At 38.3% G+C, this 18,816-nt stretch overlaps 2 protein-coding genes across 3 annotated transcripts; both read left to right on the forward strand.

Moving 5' to 3' along the window:
* Window positions 1–3,018: 3,018 nt before the first annotated feature.
* eloca (elongin C paralog a) lies at window positions 3,019–6,272 on the forward strand. 2 transcript variants are annotated; one of them, XM_034132480.1, is made up of 4 exons: window positions 3,019–3,158; window positions 3,617–3,644; window positions 4,309–4,452; window positions 5,786–6,272. In XM_034132480.1, the coding sequence occupies exons 2-4, from the start codon at window positions 3,641–3,643 to the stop codon at window positions 5,974–5,976; spliced, it is 339 nt and encodes a 112-aa protein (XP_033988371.1). In that variant the 5' UTR covers window positions 3,019–3,158; window positions 3,617–3,640; the 3' UTR covers window positions 5,977–6,272. The 2 variants fall into 2 exon arrangements, with proteins under 2 accessions (XP_033988371.1, XP_033988372.1); XM_034132481.1 differs by lacking the exon at window positions 3,019–3,158 and adding an exon at window positions 3,428–3,507.
* Window positions 6,273–9,636: 3,364 nt separating this feature from the next.
* On the forward strand, window positions 9,637–17,802 carry flj11011l (probable ubiquitin-conjugating enzyme E2 W-B). Its single transcript, XM_034132479.1, has 6 exons — window positions 9,637–9,679; window positions 10,533–10,624; window positions 14,432–14,534; window positions 17,016–17,171; window positions 17,450–17,525; window positions 17,610–17,802. Exons 1-6 carry the CDS (start codon window positions 9,665–9,667, stop codon window positions 17,621–17,623), a joined length of 456 nt encoding a protein of 151 aa, XP_033988370.1. The 5' UTR covers window positions 9,637–9,664; the 3' UTR covers window positions 17,624–17,802.
* Window positions 17,803–18,816: the final 1,014 nt, after the last annotated feature.

Raw genomic sequence — 18,816 nt, forward strand, 5'->3', positions numbered from 1 at the left:
TTTTCTTCTCCGACATTTTCACCTAAACAACCTTCATCTGTCTCTCAATCACTCGCATTTTGAATAAGTCACATGTGAAACATATTCTCATTTTGATTGGCTGTTAAGTGGTGCCCACGGGGCGGGTGTCTTATAACTTGTATCAATCACCAGCCACATACATGCAGATCAAATGATGGACAGAACATTTGACGAATTATAAAACAATGCATTTTTTTATTGGCTCATGATAGGCCCCCGATCTCCGTAGGCCCATGGGCTTCAGCCCAGGTCAGCCCGTGCATTAAGGCGGCCTTGCCCACTTCATGTTACTGCGAATACTGAGTAAGCATTGGTGGGAAGTATCAGGGTACATTCACTCATGTACTGTAAAGAGTACAAAATGAGGTATGATAGTCAAATAATAATAAGACTTAATATACCACCTTAATGTTGTTATCATCAAGGACGAGCAAAAAGTGGCGTAATCTACTCAAGTACTGTGTTTGTTTACAACTGAGGCAATTTCATACTTTTTAATGGAAGATGTAGCATGTTTTTTTGGTAATTCAATAAATCAAAAGTCTAAATTAAACGGCCACATGTTCAGGTCTATTTCTGTATACTCCTGCGTGAGTTAAATACTCGACAAATTAAGATTATTTTCTTGTTTTATAAGGAGTTTTAGTTCAAAAGAAATGGAGCCTAACCGTTTAAAGTTAAGTTATACAGAGAAAAATAGACATATTTCCAGCTTTATAATGAATATGTTTACATGCACACACATACAGAGTATCAGATGTGTAGACAATAGTTTGATTTAACTGAGTTTGACCGACTTAATAATGTAAGTGTTGATGTAAAGCACTTTGAATTGCCTCTGTGTCTGAAAATGTGCTATATAAATAAACGTATACCTTACCTTACTTTAAATTTAGTAAAAGCTCTGCAAAGTCATCCACCAATTTAGGCAAAAACGGGTAATGCACATTCATATATCAGTTCATTTGCAAGTCTATAAGAACACAAACCACAGTCTAAGATGTGAGACAAACATTTAACATTTAATTAGACTTAGTGTCTTTTTTCTAGCAAGTTAACTGCATCCCACCATTTCCAGAATGGCCTGCTGCGTGTGCAAGAAAAGTGAGATCAGAGGGGACGTGTTAACGGGACGGGTGAGATCACTCTGCATTACAAGATGGTTTGAATGCATTGTGTGTGTGTGTGTGTGTGTTCTGAGGGTCCACAGCAGCCTCCCTAAAATAGAGCTGAGAGCAGCTGCAGAGAAACATGAAAGCGACTGCCGCCGCCTGATCATAAGCACTAATGGTGTAATGGGGGACTGGAAGGTCAGTGATTGTTTTCGTGTGTGTGTGTGTGTGTGTGTGTGTGAGTGTGTGTGTGTGTGTGTGTGTGTGTGTGTGTGTGTGTGTGTGTGTGTGTGTGTGTGTGTGTGTGTGTGTGTGTGTGTGTGTGTGTGTGTGTGTGTGTGTGTGTGTGTGTGTGTGTGTGTGAACAGGCTACTGGAACTTTCTGGAACACAAACTGACAGCATAGCTAAGCCTGGTATTACTGTAAGACAAATACCAGGTCAGGTGTCACGGCTGCAGAACTCACATGTGCTGCAGCCGTGACTTCCACTTAAAAAACAAAATCATCTCCCACCAGTTCTTTCTTTAATATCTGTGTGTGATTCCCACCCCCCGCGTCACACACACACACACACACACACACACAGTTTGCTGGCACGCTCAGGCTACTCTTAGTGTCCCGTCTCGGATATCTGCGTCCATATGCAAGCCTCACATTTCAGCAGTCATCACTTTTGCTGCATGACAGAAGCAGGATCAGGGCAAAGTCACATTCTGAACCTGACCGTGACTACAGTATGTGCCCACTTAATCTCCAGCCTCCCTCACACACCCTGTACCTGTTTCAGGAGACATTATGGGATGTGATGAAGGCCTGTTGATGCAAACAACAACCCCATGTTAACCAAGGAAACAAGGTTATAACTAATTCAGATGAATAATCAAAATAATGCAGAAAATGCAGGGGGAACCCAAGTTTCATAAAACTAAAAACGTTTTAAAGTTAATTATCATCATGTTTAATTCATGTTTACATACTTTTGTAGCTTTAGTTGTTGTTTTATTTGATTGTTGTGTAATTGGTTAGTTTTTCTGCTCCTGTGGATTTTATGCAGTCTCGTGTGTAAACAAAATGGTGAATAAATGAACACAAACTGGACTTTGTAAGGTACATGAAGAAGGGCAGAGTACATGCCTCTTTCTCTCCCCTCCCTCTCTCTCTCATTCTTTCTTGAATCCAGATTGATGGGCCTGCAAAATGTCTCTGTCATGTCCAATCAGCACCTGCTGTCGCGCATCACAACTCGTGGAGATAGTCTGACACACAGGCGCCCCCTAAAGGCTTCACAGCGCAAATCATCTCTTCATGACTGGCCTGTAAACCAGTGGAAATCTGACAAGTCATCTCAGGTCTTTATCATAAATAAAATCATATTGTCATCCTACCCCTCTTATTGTGAAACCATGGATCATGAGACGATGGACCCCTGCACAGTCATACTGTCTTTCTAAAAACATTGCACAGTGGTTAGATATCCAATAACAGCCTCTGATATGTTGCTTGTTCTCTTGGACAAGTATTGTGACACCATGGATTATGAGACAATTCAAAAGGCCCATACAAACCTACATAGGAGCAAGACACACACATTTTGCTTCTTTTCGTTGCTTTTTTTGTCATTTTTTAAGACAACTTGTGCATATGTGTGGTAATTTTGTGTCTATCTGTATTTATTTTTGCCATTGTTATTCTGTGGAGATATTTAGATGTCCACTAATAACAGCCTCTGATTTGCATGTTGTTTGTTCTCTCTGTTGTAAAGGTAAGATATGTTGTATCCTTGGAGAAAACTCACACACTAATAAATAAGAAAAATACAAAATAAATGTAACTTTCATATTGACGTTTTTTTGCAACGAACACGACCTGAATTAAAAGGGACCGTTCATCTCTGCGATTGAAATCCCTACGGAGGACATTTATCGCGGACCTGGTGCTCACGTAAAGTAGTTCCGGGTATAAACAGCCTGGTGGCTAACGTTAGCTGAACGCAATCCTCTCCTGCTGATTCTTCTACTAAATTGGTGAGAAACTGTGTTGTGTTTGTGATTACAAGTTGTTATGTGTTGTTGTGTCTCTGACTTAATATCCTATATCAATGTAATGTCTTTAATAAAGGAATTAAAGTCCTTTTTGTGAGGCGTTAGCATGTTAGCAACAGATAGCTAACGCCGAAAAACACTTTCAACGGAAAAGAAAAGAGCAGATTTAAATGTCATTCAAATGAATTGAGCAGAACAGTTAGCAGCTTTGTGAAATGTATTCTAACTAAAGCCATGTTACACTATTGTAGTGTTTTATTGTATTAGATGTAGCTGTCTCTGGTACAGGGTGACTGTCACAAATTCACTAAAACAACAGGCCTAGCTAACTGTGAGCATACACCTTAATTATTATTAAATAACATGTGTTTTCTCTGCATTAAAGTCCTTTATGTGTATATGTTGGTGTTGTTCTTATGTGATGTGTTGTCTCCTTTCAGGGTAAACAATAATCCCGGAGCAGGATGGGTGAGTTCATCTGATGAAAAGCACAAAAGTATTATCAGAGAATGTACTCCAAGTATAAAAAGTACTCATTGTGCAGAAAAATGTATTTAATGTGTGTATAATAATATTTATATACGTTACAATTCTAGATAATATTGTAGCATAGAGACAAGCAAAGTTCTGATTTACTTTCTGTAGAATATTGACATTATTTCACTCGTTTGTGATTGAAAGAGTTTTATTTTTACAGATACATTTAGTTAAAAGTAGCTAAAGCTCTTTAATACATGTAGTGGAGTAGAAGTATAAAGTAGCATTAAATGGAAAAGTAAAGTACAAGTACCTCAAAATTGTACTTAAGTTCAGTAAATGTACCTAGTTACTTATAATGATCATACTAACAATAACTTTATTGATGTATCAGTATTTTAACTCAATTTGCAAAGACACTAAAAACATGATCTTTTGTGAAAGTGTTTTTTTTTTTACATGATCCTGTACCTTTTAAGAAATTCATAGGGTTATCATATGTTCTTGCATTTATTAAATGTCTAATCGTGTGTGTGTGCTGACTCAAATTGGTTCTCCAAAGTCCCAGCTGTTATTATAACAGTTGTCCAGAGTGAGAGTGTGTGTGCGTGTGCGCTGCAGCTGTTTGAGGTTGTCACTGTTTGCTGCTTCACAGACGGAGAAGAGAGAACCTACGGTGGCTGTGAAGGGCCAGATGCCATGTACGTGAAGCTGATCTCTTCGGATGGCCACGAGTTTATCGTGAAACGGGAACACGCCTTAACATCCGGGACGATCAAAGCCATGTTGAGCGGACCTGGTGAGGATTTGGGGAAATTATTTAGAGTATTGCAAACTGCTTAAAGTAAGGAACACATGCAAACATTTTTGTGGGGATTAGCTCGTAATTCTTTCTATCCAGGCTGCTGGATTCCTGTTGTTATGACCAGTTGATGGCACTGTGCTCGCTCCATAAAACGACTAGTTAACTTCAAAACATTTTATTAATCAACCCACGAAGCGCCTGTTAAAGGAACCCACCTAACATTAAAATATTACATATGCGTACCATTAAATTATAATTTCTTTTTTTAAGAGAAAGATCTTAAGGAAAGACGAGAGTAATTTTCCCCAAAAACAAATATTATATATGAAAACACAATACCAGCTACTTGCACTGCTTTCTCACGCTGTCATTTCAATCATTGCATGTTCATTTCTTCATCTTCACACAAATATTTGATGGGATAAAATGATGAAGTGATTTGGTTTTGAATCACAAAGAGGCAGTCATTTTCTGTTTTATATGTTTAATTCTTCAGTTGAAAGGCTTCTTTGGAATTTCATTTTAAAGGTTAATTTCTTACATGGTAATTGAAAATTGGCCTCGGCTTGTTCTGTAATACTGACTTTATTTGTATCCATCGCAGGGCGTCAGCCAATCCAAATAATCATACACTAATTATTACAAATGATCACGCATCTAATCGGATAACATCGTTAAAAACTGCAACTTGACTTTTATGGCAAACAACCATAAACCGATAATCTTTTGTATATTTTTTGCAGAATGATTCTGTGTGATGGCTTTCAAGATTGGATTTTGGAAGCTGTATTTGGATTCAAAGTCAATGTTAACCCTCTGCAACTCGCTCCATGTGCTTAATTATTCAGTTGAAAGGCTTAATTTTGAAAGGTACATTTCTTACATGGTATGTGTTTCAATATCAGAGTACACATGATAACAAGGCCGTGCTGTAACTATGTACGTAACCGGATGTATGATTACATAGAAGAAGCTAATGAGACACTGTTGAACATATGATAGCTATGTGATTAACATGATGATTCAGCCTCTATGGAGATAGACATATGACAAGCATGATCATTTCTGACGTGGAGCTAATCTGAAGTAAACATTGAATACTGCTTTCTATTCCTCCATCTTGTGACTGTGTAACTCCCTCTCTTGGATATCAGCATGTGAAGGACACTGTTCAGGAACTAGTTGATGCTCTGTATGTGATGACTACTTCCATTCTGGAGAGGATCACAGATACATGGATCCTGAGATTGAAGCTCAAGACGGTGACCAGTGAGGTTTTTCTAACAGTATGAATATATGTTAACTGTCCAACTGGCTCCATCCTCAGGTCAGTTTGCTGAAAACGAAACCAACGAGGTGAACTTCAGGGAGATCCCGTCTCACGTGCTCTCCAAGGTCTGCATGTACTTCACCTACAAGGTCCGCTACACCAACAGCTCCACGGAAATCCCAGAATTCCCCATCGCTCCGGAGATCGCGCTGGAACTGCTCATGGCTGCAAACTTTTTGGATTGCTAAAGTTACAGGAAAAAAAAATGTAGCAGTTTAAAACAGTTTTAGATTTTTTTGAATATTTAAATTGTTTTTGCCATTTACTTATATGAAACCTGAATAAATACCATGTTATTATTTCCTTTTTCTTTTTGCACCTGGCTTTCTGTCAAAGTTTTATTAGTATTAAAGGATTTCATTTTAATGTAATAAATGGAGATGGCAGCCTCACTTGCCCCCGAATGTGATGAATGTTTCCCCACTCCATCGATGTTCCCTCACCTCTCCAGATGAATAAAGACCTGTTTGGTGAGCACACTCTACTGCGGCCTCACTTTGCATGAACAGACGACTAGTCTAAAGTAAATCAATGCAAAGTGTAAAAGACCTCAAAGACCATTCGGCAGACATATTGTTTATTCTAAAATACATAATTTTTTAACATTAGTTGTTACACATTAGCAGTAGGATTCCTTACTTTGAAAATCCTCTTTATACTGGCCTTCTTGGGATGTTAGGAATATGTTAAAACGGGTCAACTTAATAAGTTTACAAGTGTATACATATACCCACCAGTGCAGGAAAGGTAAACACTTTTTGGGTCTAATCTAATGAAACTAATCGGGTCATTTACAAAGATGTGGATGCACTTCAACGCACTGGTTCAGACAACCTGGCTTGTAAGACGTTTTAAAGAAGTTATACATTAGTTTATTGGAGATGTCTCCTGGGGATTTGTGTAAAAATATACTCTCATATCGCACTCTACTGTTGCCTCATTTTGCATGAACAGATGACTAGCCTAGTTCAAGTAAATCAATGCAAAATGTAAAATCTTATGAATATGTCTTCATCAGGCTATGTTCCACAATCATTCAAAGTAGTAGTGATAAAACCTCTTCTTAAAAAGCACAACCTCGATCCAGAGGTTTTAGCCAACTATAGACCTATTTCTAATCTTCCGTTCCTCTAAAAAATTCTTGAGAAAGCGGTCGCAAAACAGTTGTGTGATTACTTAAAAAAACAATGATTTATTTGAAGATTTTCAGTCTGGCTTTAGAACACATAGCACAGAGACAGCTCTGGTTAAAGTCACAAATGACCTTCTCATAGCCTCAGACAAAGGACTTGGATCTATTCTTGTCTTGCTCGATCTCAGTGCTGCATTTGATACTATCGACCATGATATCCTATTGCAAAGACTTGAGCACTTAGTTGGCATAAAGGGAACTGCTTTAGGCTGGTTTAGGTCCTATCTATCTGAACGCTCTCAGTTTGTGTGTGTCAACGATGAATCTTCCATGCAAACCAAAGTTAGCCATGGAGTGCCACAGGGCTCAGTGCTTGGACCTATTTTGTTCACACTATATATGCTTCCGTTAGGCAATATTATAAGGAATCACTCTGTACATTTCCATTGTTATGCGGATGATACTCAACTATATTTATCCATCAAGCCTGATGAAACCAATCATCTAAATAAAATTCAAGACTGCCTCAAGGACTTAAAAACATGGATGACCTTAAACTTTTTGATGTTAAACACGGCCAAAACTGAAGTTATTGTACTCGGCCCAAAGAATCTACGAAACAAACTATCTAAAGATATGTTAACTATGGATGGCATTAATTTGGCCTCCAGTGAGACTGTAAGGAATCTTGGTGTTATATTTGATCAGGATTTTAACGCCCACATAAAGTCAATCTCAAGGACCGCCTTCTTTCATACGTAACATTGCAAAAATCAGGCATATCTTGCCTCAAAACGATGCAGAGAAACTAGTCCATGCATTTGTTACTTCAAGGCTGGATTATTGTAACTCTTTATTATCAGGGTGTACCAAGAAGTCAGTTAAAACTGCTTCAGCTGATTCAAAATGCTGCAGCACGTGTACTAACCAGTACAGTTAGGAAAAGGGACCACATTACTCCTGTTCTGGCTGCCTTACACTGGCTCCCTATAGAACACAGGATATAATTTAAAATTCTTCTTCTCGCCTACAAAGCCCTTAATGGGCAGGCGCCATCTTACCTTAAATAATTCATTATACCCTACTGTCCTACTAGGGCATTGCGTTCCAAGAATGCAGGGTTGTTGGTTGTTCCTAGAGTCTCTAAAAGTACGCTTGTACGATATGAGGGTCTAAGGACAGAGGGTGTCGTATTGTCATACTGATATTCTGTACAAACTGTGAAGTCCACTGAGACAAATGTAACATTTGTGATATTGGGCTATATAAATAAACATTGATTGATTGATTGATATTGTTTTTTCTAAAATACACAATTTAACATTAGTTGTTAGACATTAGAGGTAGGAGGCCTTACTTTGTTAATCCTCTTTATACTGGCCTGCTTGGGATGTTTGGAAAATGTTAAAACAGGTCAACTTAATAAGTTTATAAGTGTATACATATACCCACCAGTGCAGGAAAGGTAAAAAACTAAACTAATCGGGTCATTTAAAAAAAAAAAGTGGACGCACTGGTTCAGACAACCTGGCTTGTACAAAGTTTTAAAGAAGTTATACATTAGTTTCTTGGAGATGACATTACATGTCACTTGTTAGACGCTTTTATCCAAAGTGACTTACATACTCGATACTGTGGACAATCCCCACAGGAGCAATTTGGGGTGGAGTGTCTCAGGAACACAACAACATGCTGACTGCAGTGGGACTCGAACTTGCTATCCCCTGATTTAAAGTCCAGCACTCTATCCACTGAGCCACATGACACCTGGGGATTGTTGTAAACACATTGAAATATACACATATTGCAGATTTAACACAATCAGAATTAGAAAGAGATGTATTGCCAAGTACACGCACGAGGAATTTTGATGCAGCTTCCTCTCGATCCCTAAAGAAGAAAGCACCCCTGGCTTATATCAAAGTTTTATACATATTTTCACCAAAATAAGATTATAATTCCCAAACACTAACTCTGTTTTTTCCCTTTAGTGCTTCTTGATATTGCAGATGCCTCAGTGACCCATGTGACCGCCACCTCAGTGAATTTTTACACTTTGTTTTTGATATTCACCTGTCTTTCTATCTTTATTGAAATACCTTTAAAAAACACAAACACTGCCAACATGAACTAATGAAATGATTCAGAGAAAATAATATGAATTTAAATACATTCTAAGAATTGATAATATAAAAGATTAATATACATGAATACCCATGAGGATATAATGATTTTTTAATTTTACAACAACTGACTTCTTTATTTTATATTACCTTAAATATGCAGCAAAAATATGGATATCTTTGAAATAAAACTATATTCTTACCCAAATAATAAGATTATAACCTATAAACCTCCCCCCCCCAAATTCTTCTTGAAAATAGCAGATATTATTGATCCATGTCATTTTAACACTAGTTTACATATTAATCCAAACCTCGTTTAGATATGCAGGCTATGTAAATATTTAAAGAATAAAAAAACGTTTGCAAAATAATAAGATAATAATTTAAAAACCTATTTTTGTCCTCGAGATATTCTTGAAATAGAGGATCTCATAGACACTTTTTTTTAAATCAATTTATTTAATGAAATTATGTTATATAAAGCTGTTACAGTGTCAATTACCGTAATCAAGTTCTCGCGAGATCTCCTCGGTGCCGATTGTTTTGCTGTCAAAACAACTTATGTGCGTCACGTGATCTGTGACGTCGTGCCTCCGCTGCTGCAGGGGGGTTTCCATCATGGCGTCGATGCAGGTAAGAACACAAACGACATCGACCTGGATATTCATAATTTACCTGACTTTCAGTGGGGTTTATTCAGACAGTTTACTACCCTTTTCACTTAGGTACAGATATATAATCGAGGTGGTGTTGACATTAAAGTAAAAGCGAGGATTTTAATGCTAAACGGTTAGCTCTGCTGCTAGCATTACAACCTAGCATCATCATCAACAGATACCAGCTTATTTTTTATTGAAATCATAACTGACGATGTGTTTTAAAGACAGCAACACATAGGTATTAACTCAAGAAAGGAGATGTTATAAGTTAATATATAAAGCTAATGTTTTACATGAGTGCTAACTGCTGTTTTGGCTGGCGTTGACGTAAGCTAGCTAACGAACCAGTGCGCAGCAGATTGAGCAGCTTATCAAATAATAACAAACATTAACAGCTTTTTCATCATTAAGATATCAAATAATAACAAACATGTGTTTTTTATCACATGTTTGATGATTGATCTCTTATTAAAATGAAGGCAGTATTTTCTACACGCTATAATTGTTTTTATTTGTGAAGATTGAGCAGTTTCCTCCAGCTGAGCAGGTGCATGTGGAGATTTACCATTTATTATTAAAATTACACAATTATAACTTTATTATTTAATCTACTGATGAACTAGGTTTGTTGCTCTCTTTAACCACATGTTTTCATTATATTTGGCTTAAAATAGCTCTTTTAGTCAGGGTGGAGTTATTGTTTTTACCAACATTTACAGCAATAAAATGTAAAATAATTTGATAGTTAATGTCTTATTAAAATGTAGGAACAAATAAGGATTTTTTTCTACATGCTATAATTGTTTTTATTTTATTTCCTCCTACAGAAAAGGCTGCAAAAGGAATTATTAGCCATGCAAAATGATCCACCCCCAGGAATGACACTCAATGAAAAAAGTGTACAAAACACCATCACACAGTAAGTACTCTTGTTCTTTATTTAGCTTCAATAACCTCTTACATTACATATAACACAGTGGTTATCTGTTGATACCAGAGGGTACAAGGACATGTTGTGGTGGAGCTGATTTGAATACCAATTGTATTGATTCAGCTGTCACTTGTCACACTGTCTTTCATTGAGACTGTGACGAGCAAACAGAGAACAGTGAGCGAAATATAATGATCTACTGGATCAAATACGTGACTAATGGATAAATAGTTTAAATAGCTAAACGTCTGCCCTATTAGTAGTAGATCATGCAGACTACACTAAACCAAAAACAGGCAAATTGAAACATACTGAGTGATTTTAAATCATGCAAATAGCAGAAACAGGTGTGCTAAGGACAATACAAGGAAGGTGATGACAATGAAACATGTACAAGATAAGAACACATAAGGAAGATTGTCCCTTCTCCTTTTAGGTCATGTAGGATATATTCTTTATTGTTGTCTTCTAAAAGCCTGACCAAAATACATGTCTTTTTATTGTGCTTTAAACATGTCAAAGCCTTGGGGAGGGAATTTCATAGTTTTGGTGAGAAACTATAAAAGGCCTGTGCTGCTAATTGTATTATCCATGTCTTATTCTTGCATTTCTAATTATTGTGTAGTCCATCAATAGATTGCTTTTGGAAGACCTATGTTGTTTTCTTCTTGAAATAAACGCATGAAATTTGCATTAAAAGTACTTCATGTGGTAGGAAGTATGGCGATGAAATGCTGTTGTATTATAGCTGCATGTACGGAGGAATCGGGGTCAACTAGTGAGTGGCAGCCCTTCAGTGGAGAGTCTCTAATGCACAGTGTCGCTATTCATCCTTATCAAATATTTAACGGTTGGTTTGGCATGCAGCAGTGTGTCTAGAGTAGCAAGGAACAGAGGCTGCCATCTGACCTCTCTGACTCAGTTTCTTCCCTTTTAACGGCCCTTATTATGTTAACTGATTTAGTCAAATTGTGTCTGATAAGCAGTTACGACAGATATTCTGGCTGTCATTCAAATGTCTTTTAGCTGCAGGCTCATACATGTGAAGTTCAGAGTGACTACCTGGAATCAGAGGTAATTCAATGGGGATTTAACCTTTGTCCTACTGATCAAATAACTGCAATATCTACACATTTGCACTATTACAAACTGTGAGTCTGTTGCATCATTCTTGGAAGAAATGCTCAAATAATTCACCTTATGCAAACAGTACATTGAAGCATTTACCTTAGTCACAGGAAAGGAAATATCAGTGAGCTAGACATTAGATTTTTGCACCCTGATTGCCTCGCTTCTTTATAAATACAAATACAGTTTGTTTGGCTTCCCCTATACTTCTTTGACCTACAGAATTACACCATATTTGCTGTTTTTTATCAGTCAACGGTGTCTCAAAATCAACCTCTGTGCCCGTCACCGTCTGCTTTTAAGGTCAAAGCCAAACTCTCTCATATGTACCCAATCACTGCTGTTGAAAATGTTAAAGAGTTCAAGCTTCCCTTATCCACGTGTCCTATCCTGGAGGAATACTGCAGGGACGTTTCCCCCCGAAACCTCATCCCTAATCCTCAGTTCTTCTGACCGTGAACCCGAGCCGCTTTTTGGCAGAGAGGAAGCGTTCAATCACAAACCTCTGTTTTGGCCAGACGGGCATGATTATATAAAGATGGAGAGATACTTTGAGGGACATCATGTACTGTCTAAACCTTGACAAAGACATAATACTCAGTTCTATTTCAGTCTGGATTTCAAGTTGGCAGTTTCTAAATCCCCCTTTTTATTTGTTTCCATTCTCTCTGACTTCAAGGTCCATCTTGTTTTACTCCAAGGAAGAGTATGAGTTCATATCAAGCACTTTGTGACTATGTCTGGAAAAAGCGCTTTTATAAATACATTTGACTTACTTAAATGTGTGCCATGAAAGTGCTACACAGATAAAGCTTCATTATTACACATGTATAACACTGGCTTATACATGTGTTTAGTCTGCGGCAGTATTCCTCTATCACAGATGTGCTCTGTTAAATCTAATTATACTCTGAGCACTCCTGTGTTTTCAAATTCAATAAAAAGATTGACGTCACACTCCATTTATTGTTTTGTGTGGTTGTAAAAGCGACATATCAACGAACAGGTTTCCCTAGCTTCCTCGTTGTTTGCCTCCCATCTCCAAGAGGACACGTCAGGGACAGGGTGTGTCTTTTTGTCCTCGTCTGTTGAAATATCTGTCAAGCATATGTTTGTTTTGTGTGTCATGGTTACTGACAGTCGTAGGGGTTTACCCTTTTCAATCAAGCGAGTCCCGGTGGAGTAAAGCAGTCTCTTCCTCCGTGACATTCAAGTGAACCTAAAAACAAACTCTAAGGACAGTGCTATGACTGTGGTTAGATGACCTTATGTTGTTAGTTTGATAGCTTTTGTTTAGGGTACACGGTGTCTCTTTACGCTGCTCGTTAGATTAGGAAGAGTCTCATATTCTCACTCCATTTTCACCGTGTTGTTTTTGTCGGCTGGATCATATAATCGCCGCGCTACGAATGGGGGAATTTGGGGAAAGTTGAGCGTCATGTCCTTGGGTGTACTTTCCTCTGCTCACACTGTTGACATGAGGTGTGTTTCAGCATCTTGATACACTGATACGGATGCAGTTATAAACATGGCTGTCCTCCAACGCTGGCCTGAATGATCTGATGTGCTCGAGGCTAGAAAGAGGCTCTGAACCTGAAGTCTCTGTTGTGACCAATCTTTACTCAGAGAAATGAGGGCAGAGATTGTGACGCTGCCATCACAGTTTCCCTGTCTCTTCCAGCACATAATAACCATATTTATTCTGCGCTGGATGTGGAATATCTGGCTTTCTTTGTGAGTGAAACCTCTGGGTTTTATATGAATATGAAGCAGGTCCAGAGAAACTGGATCCTCCGTGCCACAGAGAGCCACAATGGATTTAGTTTAGATCAATAGAGTATCATGTTGGCACTGAACCGCCGCCATAACCCCGCTGAAGATTGAATGTCAGGGGAATGAGTCAGGATAAAAACGCTTTGGTTTACATTAGCATAGGCAGTGTGATCCTTTTGTGATGAGATGTGCAAGTCATTCTGCACATGTTCACTGTACTATTTAGACATATGTATGGCTGTGTTACTATAACCCTGTATGAACACACAGTTAGAAGTACGCTACATGTATACAGTTTTGTACATATGACTACAAAATGAAACGAGCATTTTGAACCTGGCTTTATCCAATGTTCAGGTTTGTGTTCCTGAAATGTGTTTAAAATCTGCGCATATTTAATTAGATAATAGGTACTTTGCATATTTAAACATGCTATTTCAGAAAACTTGTAATACAAAAAACAATTGTCTTAATGTAAGTAATTAACTGGAGAAATCTCTTGCTGATATCTCTAAGTTAAAAAAATTACCCTATTCACCTGTAGTGTCTCGCCTTAACGTTTTTAGACTAAGTGTAAAAATGCACATTGAATTATATCTCGTTGCACTGTCATCGCTACGACCTCTGCTTCTACCACTCTTACCTATTTATTTGTGTCTATTTTTTACTGCAGTGAGAGTTGCCAAATACATTTCATTGTACTTTGTATGATGACAATAAAGATATCTTCTATTCTGATAATCTACTCCAGAGGAATGAAATATAACATAAACATTACTGACTTGGCACAAGCCGGTCGAAGAGCTTTGAACCGATATATATTTGTAATTGTTGTGATGGGGGATGTCTTGGTGTCTTAGTTTAACATGTTGTTATTGTGTGTCTTTCCTCCAGGTGGATTGTAGACATGGAGGGAGCGTCTGGCACACTCTATGAAGGAGAGAGATTTCAGCTGCTTTTCAAATTTAGCGGTCGATATCCTTTTGATTCACCTCAGGTATGTTTCTCTGCAGGTGTGTGTGTGTGTGTGTGTGTCGGAGTGTGTGTGTGTGAAGCTCTTTTGTCTCTCTGCTTCATACATGACGCACAAGCTGCTTTCCTGGGTGTGGACACCGAGGTCATAAAGTTTATTTTTGATTTGGCTACGGATCAAGAACAAAATGGTTGGAGAAAGTAGTTTGACATCTTTTTGAAATGTCCTTTAAACCGTGGACAGAAGAGCTTGAAGGACATTTGATCCACTAAAACAGGTGTGTCAAACTCAATTTCATCGCGGGCCACATTAGAATTATGGTTGCACTCAAAGGGCCGGTGGTAACTTTAAGACTATATAAATATACATAGATAAATATATATAATATATATAAAATAATGTATCATTTTACAATATTTCCTCTGCATTGGATTATTATCGGATAGGGTAATAACTTCATAATTAACTACGACTGAAAGCAGAAGTCTGGGGCAACTACTTGCAAGTCTCTTCATTGTGCCTCTCACAAAATGAGATGCATTGTGGGACATGTAGTTTATGGGCAACGTGCTCCTGTAAAGCGGCACGTAACCTTATAATAAACTGATTATATTCTTTGCAAGCTCTTGTGGGGCCACAGAAAATGAAGTGACGGGCCGGATTTGGCCCCCGGGCCTTGAGTTTGACACCCCTGCATTAAAACATTGAAATCATGTCTTTGTGATTTAATTATTTGAGTAGATCCAGCTCCATCTCCTGGTACATAGAGTCTGTTCAGTTTCTGTGGTTCAACTCAACGAGAGCTGAAAGAAAATGATGCCGTCTGAAGCAAGATATCACAGCTTAAAAAATGAAATGTTTTTCCGTTTGTTTTTATCCATTTTTTTAACCGGACTATATCATTTCAGTATCGATTTAAAACCTAAAATGCATGTTTTTCACTGGTTATTTTAGTTTTAAATAACAATTATAACCACACATTTACAAACAGACCTGATCTGGTTCCTTACAGTTCTAGTTATGATGTTTGTTTTTGTGCTATATCCATTTTCTATCTTCATGTGTTTACAGAATGAAGGTCTTAACTAATAAAGTGTTTACAAAAGACGACACAGGTGCAGCACACACAGATACTCTTTGTTTCTGTTGTCGTACACACAATAGCTGCAGCTTTAGTTGTTGGCAATAAACATCTTCCTCTCCAACAGTGCAACAAATAATAGAAATCATTTAAAAAAAGGACGTTAAATAGTGCAAAGAATCCTCAGAGTGGCTGCAGCGATCATCACATGCAACTCTGAGGCTCTGCTGTCGTTAGTGGGATGAATCTGTTGGAGCCAGGAAACACACACACACACACACACACACACACACGCACTCTGCAGCCACAGTTGAGGGGATTAGTTGATCTCCACAATCTTGTTTCCCTCATCAGGATCCTGGCAGCCTAAAAATAGCAGATGAGTAGGTGCAGAGAAAATTAGATAAACTTAGCTGCTTAGCTCCTATCCTCTCAAGAGCAAGGACAAGCTGTCAGAGGCCCCTCCATCGAGGCCTAGGGGCCCCCACAGGGAGCTGCAGTGCATTGTGGGATGTGTGAGGAGCTTTAGTGGGAGTTAAACAACACAAAAACACAACGGGACAATCAGCTGACTGGAGTCGATCACTTTTGTGTTCACAGCTTCTGTTTCACTTTAGTTCCTTTAGAGGTCACTGAGCTTGAGTTTGTGTCTTTATTTTCTGTCATTAATGAAAATATCAACACTTTTTCCTGACAAACGCTCTCCCAAGATGCGTTTATGACAACAGAAATGACCCAAATTCGTACCTTAGACTACGTGCCTAGCTGGGACAAAGTCATCTCGAAGATTTTTAATATCATGGATGAATATTTGGCGGATTTGAACCCTGGAGATGAGGACCAACACTCTGGCCATATTTCAGAATGAGACTTTTCCTGAAGCCAGGCTTGCTTAGACATTAAATACACCTGTAAGGACCTTTCAATAAGGACACTTGTAATAACAACATGGGCCTTTTTTAAGTAGCAAAAACATACAGAAAATAAATGAAATATACCACAATTATCGTTTAAAGTCATCAAGGTTCAATTAAAATGTACCTCAGACTAAGTGACTAGCTGGGACGAATACTTTTTTACTTTGGGATCTCGAAGATTTTTAATATCATGGATGAATATTTGAACCCTGGAGATGAGGACCAACACTCTGGCGATATTTCAGAATGACACTTTTCCTTAAGCCAGGCTTGCTTAGACAAATGAAATATTAAATACACCGTGTTTTTCTCTGTAAGGACCTTTCCACAAAGACACTTCTGGGCCTTTTTTAAGTGGCAAAAACATACAGAAAATAAATGAAATACACCACAATTATCATTTTAAAGTCATCCATCTTGTGGCGTCCAAACCCCCCCACCTGTTAGAGACTTATCATCACGCTGTGCACTCTGAATATTCCTAATAACCGCTGCTTTGTGTTTCAGGTAATGTTCACAGGAGAGAATGTACCTGTCCACCCTCATGTGTATAGCAACGGTCACATCTGTCTATCTATTCTAACGGAGGATTGGTCGCCAGCTCTCTCAGTGCAATCGGTCTGTCTTAGCATTATCAGCATGTTGTCCAGCTGCAAAGAAAAGGTAAGCACACCTGTGATATAATGCAGAATATAACAAGAGATGCATGTTAATGATATGCTGGTGTACAAATACATGTGTGACGGGTTTATTTGAATACTACCGTGTGTTAGATGTGGAATTGCTAATAAGAATTACCTCGTATTACACTTTTAACTGAAAACACAACTACATATTAGCATTATCAGCATGTTGTCCAGCTGTAAACACACCTGTGATAAATGCAGAATATAGAGATGCATGTTTAATGATATGCTGAATGATGTCCTTTCTTCTTGCAGAGACGACCGCCCGATAACTCCTTTTATGTAAGAACGTGTAACAAAAATCCAAAGAAGACAAAATGGTGGTATCACGGTGAGTGTTTTTACACCTCACGCACGTTCACACGGTGCTCGTTAAAGATGATTTCATTAACGTGTGTTCCGTTTCCCTCCACAGACGATACATGCTAATGTACAAACTTTGTAATAATCGTAGAAGGAAGAAGTCCGACTGACCTACGTTAAGCACTTTTTAAAATCATTCAGTCTTTGAACTCTGACCTCTGACTGGAACAATGGACACCATGCGCTGGAGGCTCTTTGTCTGCATTACCCCACCCTTCCCCTCCCTCCTCTCTCCCCCCCCCCCCCCCCCCTTCCCCCCCCATGGGATGCATGTTTTAGCCGGTTGTAAAATAGCGGGCGATAATAATGGAACGTTTTAGATGCACCCAAGATGGATGGTTATTTGGCAGGAAGCTGGTGAAGCAGAGGAGTCGTAGCGAGATCATTCTAATTCCTATTTTTTTTTATTATTATTATCGTGACTTTGTGTGTGGTTGCTTTTATTTCATTTTAAAGATCCTTGTGTTGTGCAATAATAATAATAATAATAATAATAATAATATCCGATGGATGCATGCCGGGGGTCTGCAAAGAGAAATCCAAATCGTCTTTTTCCGGAAGGGATCGGACCGTCACGAAAACCCAAGACGACGCTTCATCCGTTTTGATTTTAAATGATACGCAGTGTGCACGTTTCGAGGCACCTTTGGTCGTCCTCTTCTCACAGTTACCGAGGGACACTTATTTATCAGGTTTTAAAAAGGGGGGTGTAGTTTGTAACCCCTGTATCCAGTAAACACCATTTTCTTCATCTTCCAACCTGAGATGTGGTCGCAGCTCTCGGACAAATGTCGGTACGGATGCGAGTTAAACAAATGAGATAATGGCGGACGAGCATCTTGTAAAGTCGTCCAGATTTGAAGGTTTGCAGCGGCCTCTCTTCCATTTAACGAATGTCTGATCCAGTTTTTATTTGTATGATACGGTTGTTTTATTTCATGCTTTAATCTTTTTTAAATGTTGAGTTATTTTAAGCTTGAAAAGGAGAGTTGGGTCAGTAGTTTTTTGTATTTGTTATTTAATTTGTGATCTCCAGAATGGGAACAGAATGAGGAAGAGGAGAGTCTTAAAAGAGGCAAAGAAAACCGGCTCTTTTTGATTCCCCTGGTCAGAGTTTTGGCTCAGGTACTTTTTTCAATAAAAGAGATCGCCTCTAAAAAAATAAATAACCAGATATTTTAACTATATTTTCACCAAAAGAGACTGTTATGTTGCAACCTGACACGTCTGATCTATTGTACATAAACCAGTGGAGGGTT

Source organism: Trematomus bernacchii, unplaced genomic scaffold (assembly GCF_902827165.1).
Source record: "Trematomus bernacchii unplaced genomic scaffold, fTreBer1.1, whole genome shotgun sequence".
In the NCBI taxonomy this organism is placed as follows: Eukaryota; Metazoa; Chordata; class Actinopteri; order Perciformes; family Nototheniidae; genus Trematomus; species Trematomus bernacchii.

What these genes read in the sequence shown, in the direction of transcription:
- eloca (XM_034132480.1), top strand. An exon ending in AGCCATGTTGAGCGGACCTG is followed by an intron (nt 4,453 to 5,785) that starts GTGAGGATTTGG and finishes CTCCATCCTCAG; the next exon opens with GTCAGTTTGCTGAAAACGAA.
- flj11011l (XM_034132479.1), top strand. An exon ending in ATCCTTTTGATTCACCTCAG is followed by an intron (nt 14,535 to 17,015) that starts GTATGTTTCTCT and finishes TTTGTGTTTCAG; the next exon opens with GTAATGTTCACAGGAGAGAA. An exon ending in TGTCCAGCTGCAAAGAAAAG is followed by an intron (nt 17,172 to 17,449) that starts GTAAGCACACCT and finishes TTCTTCTTGCAG; the next exon opens with AGACGACCGCCCGATAACTC.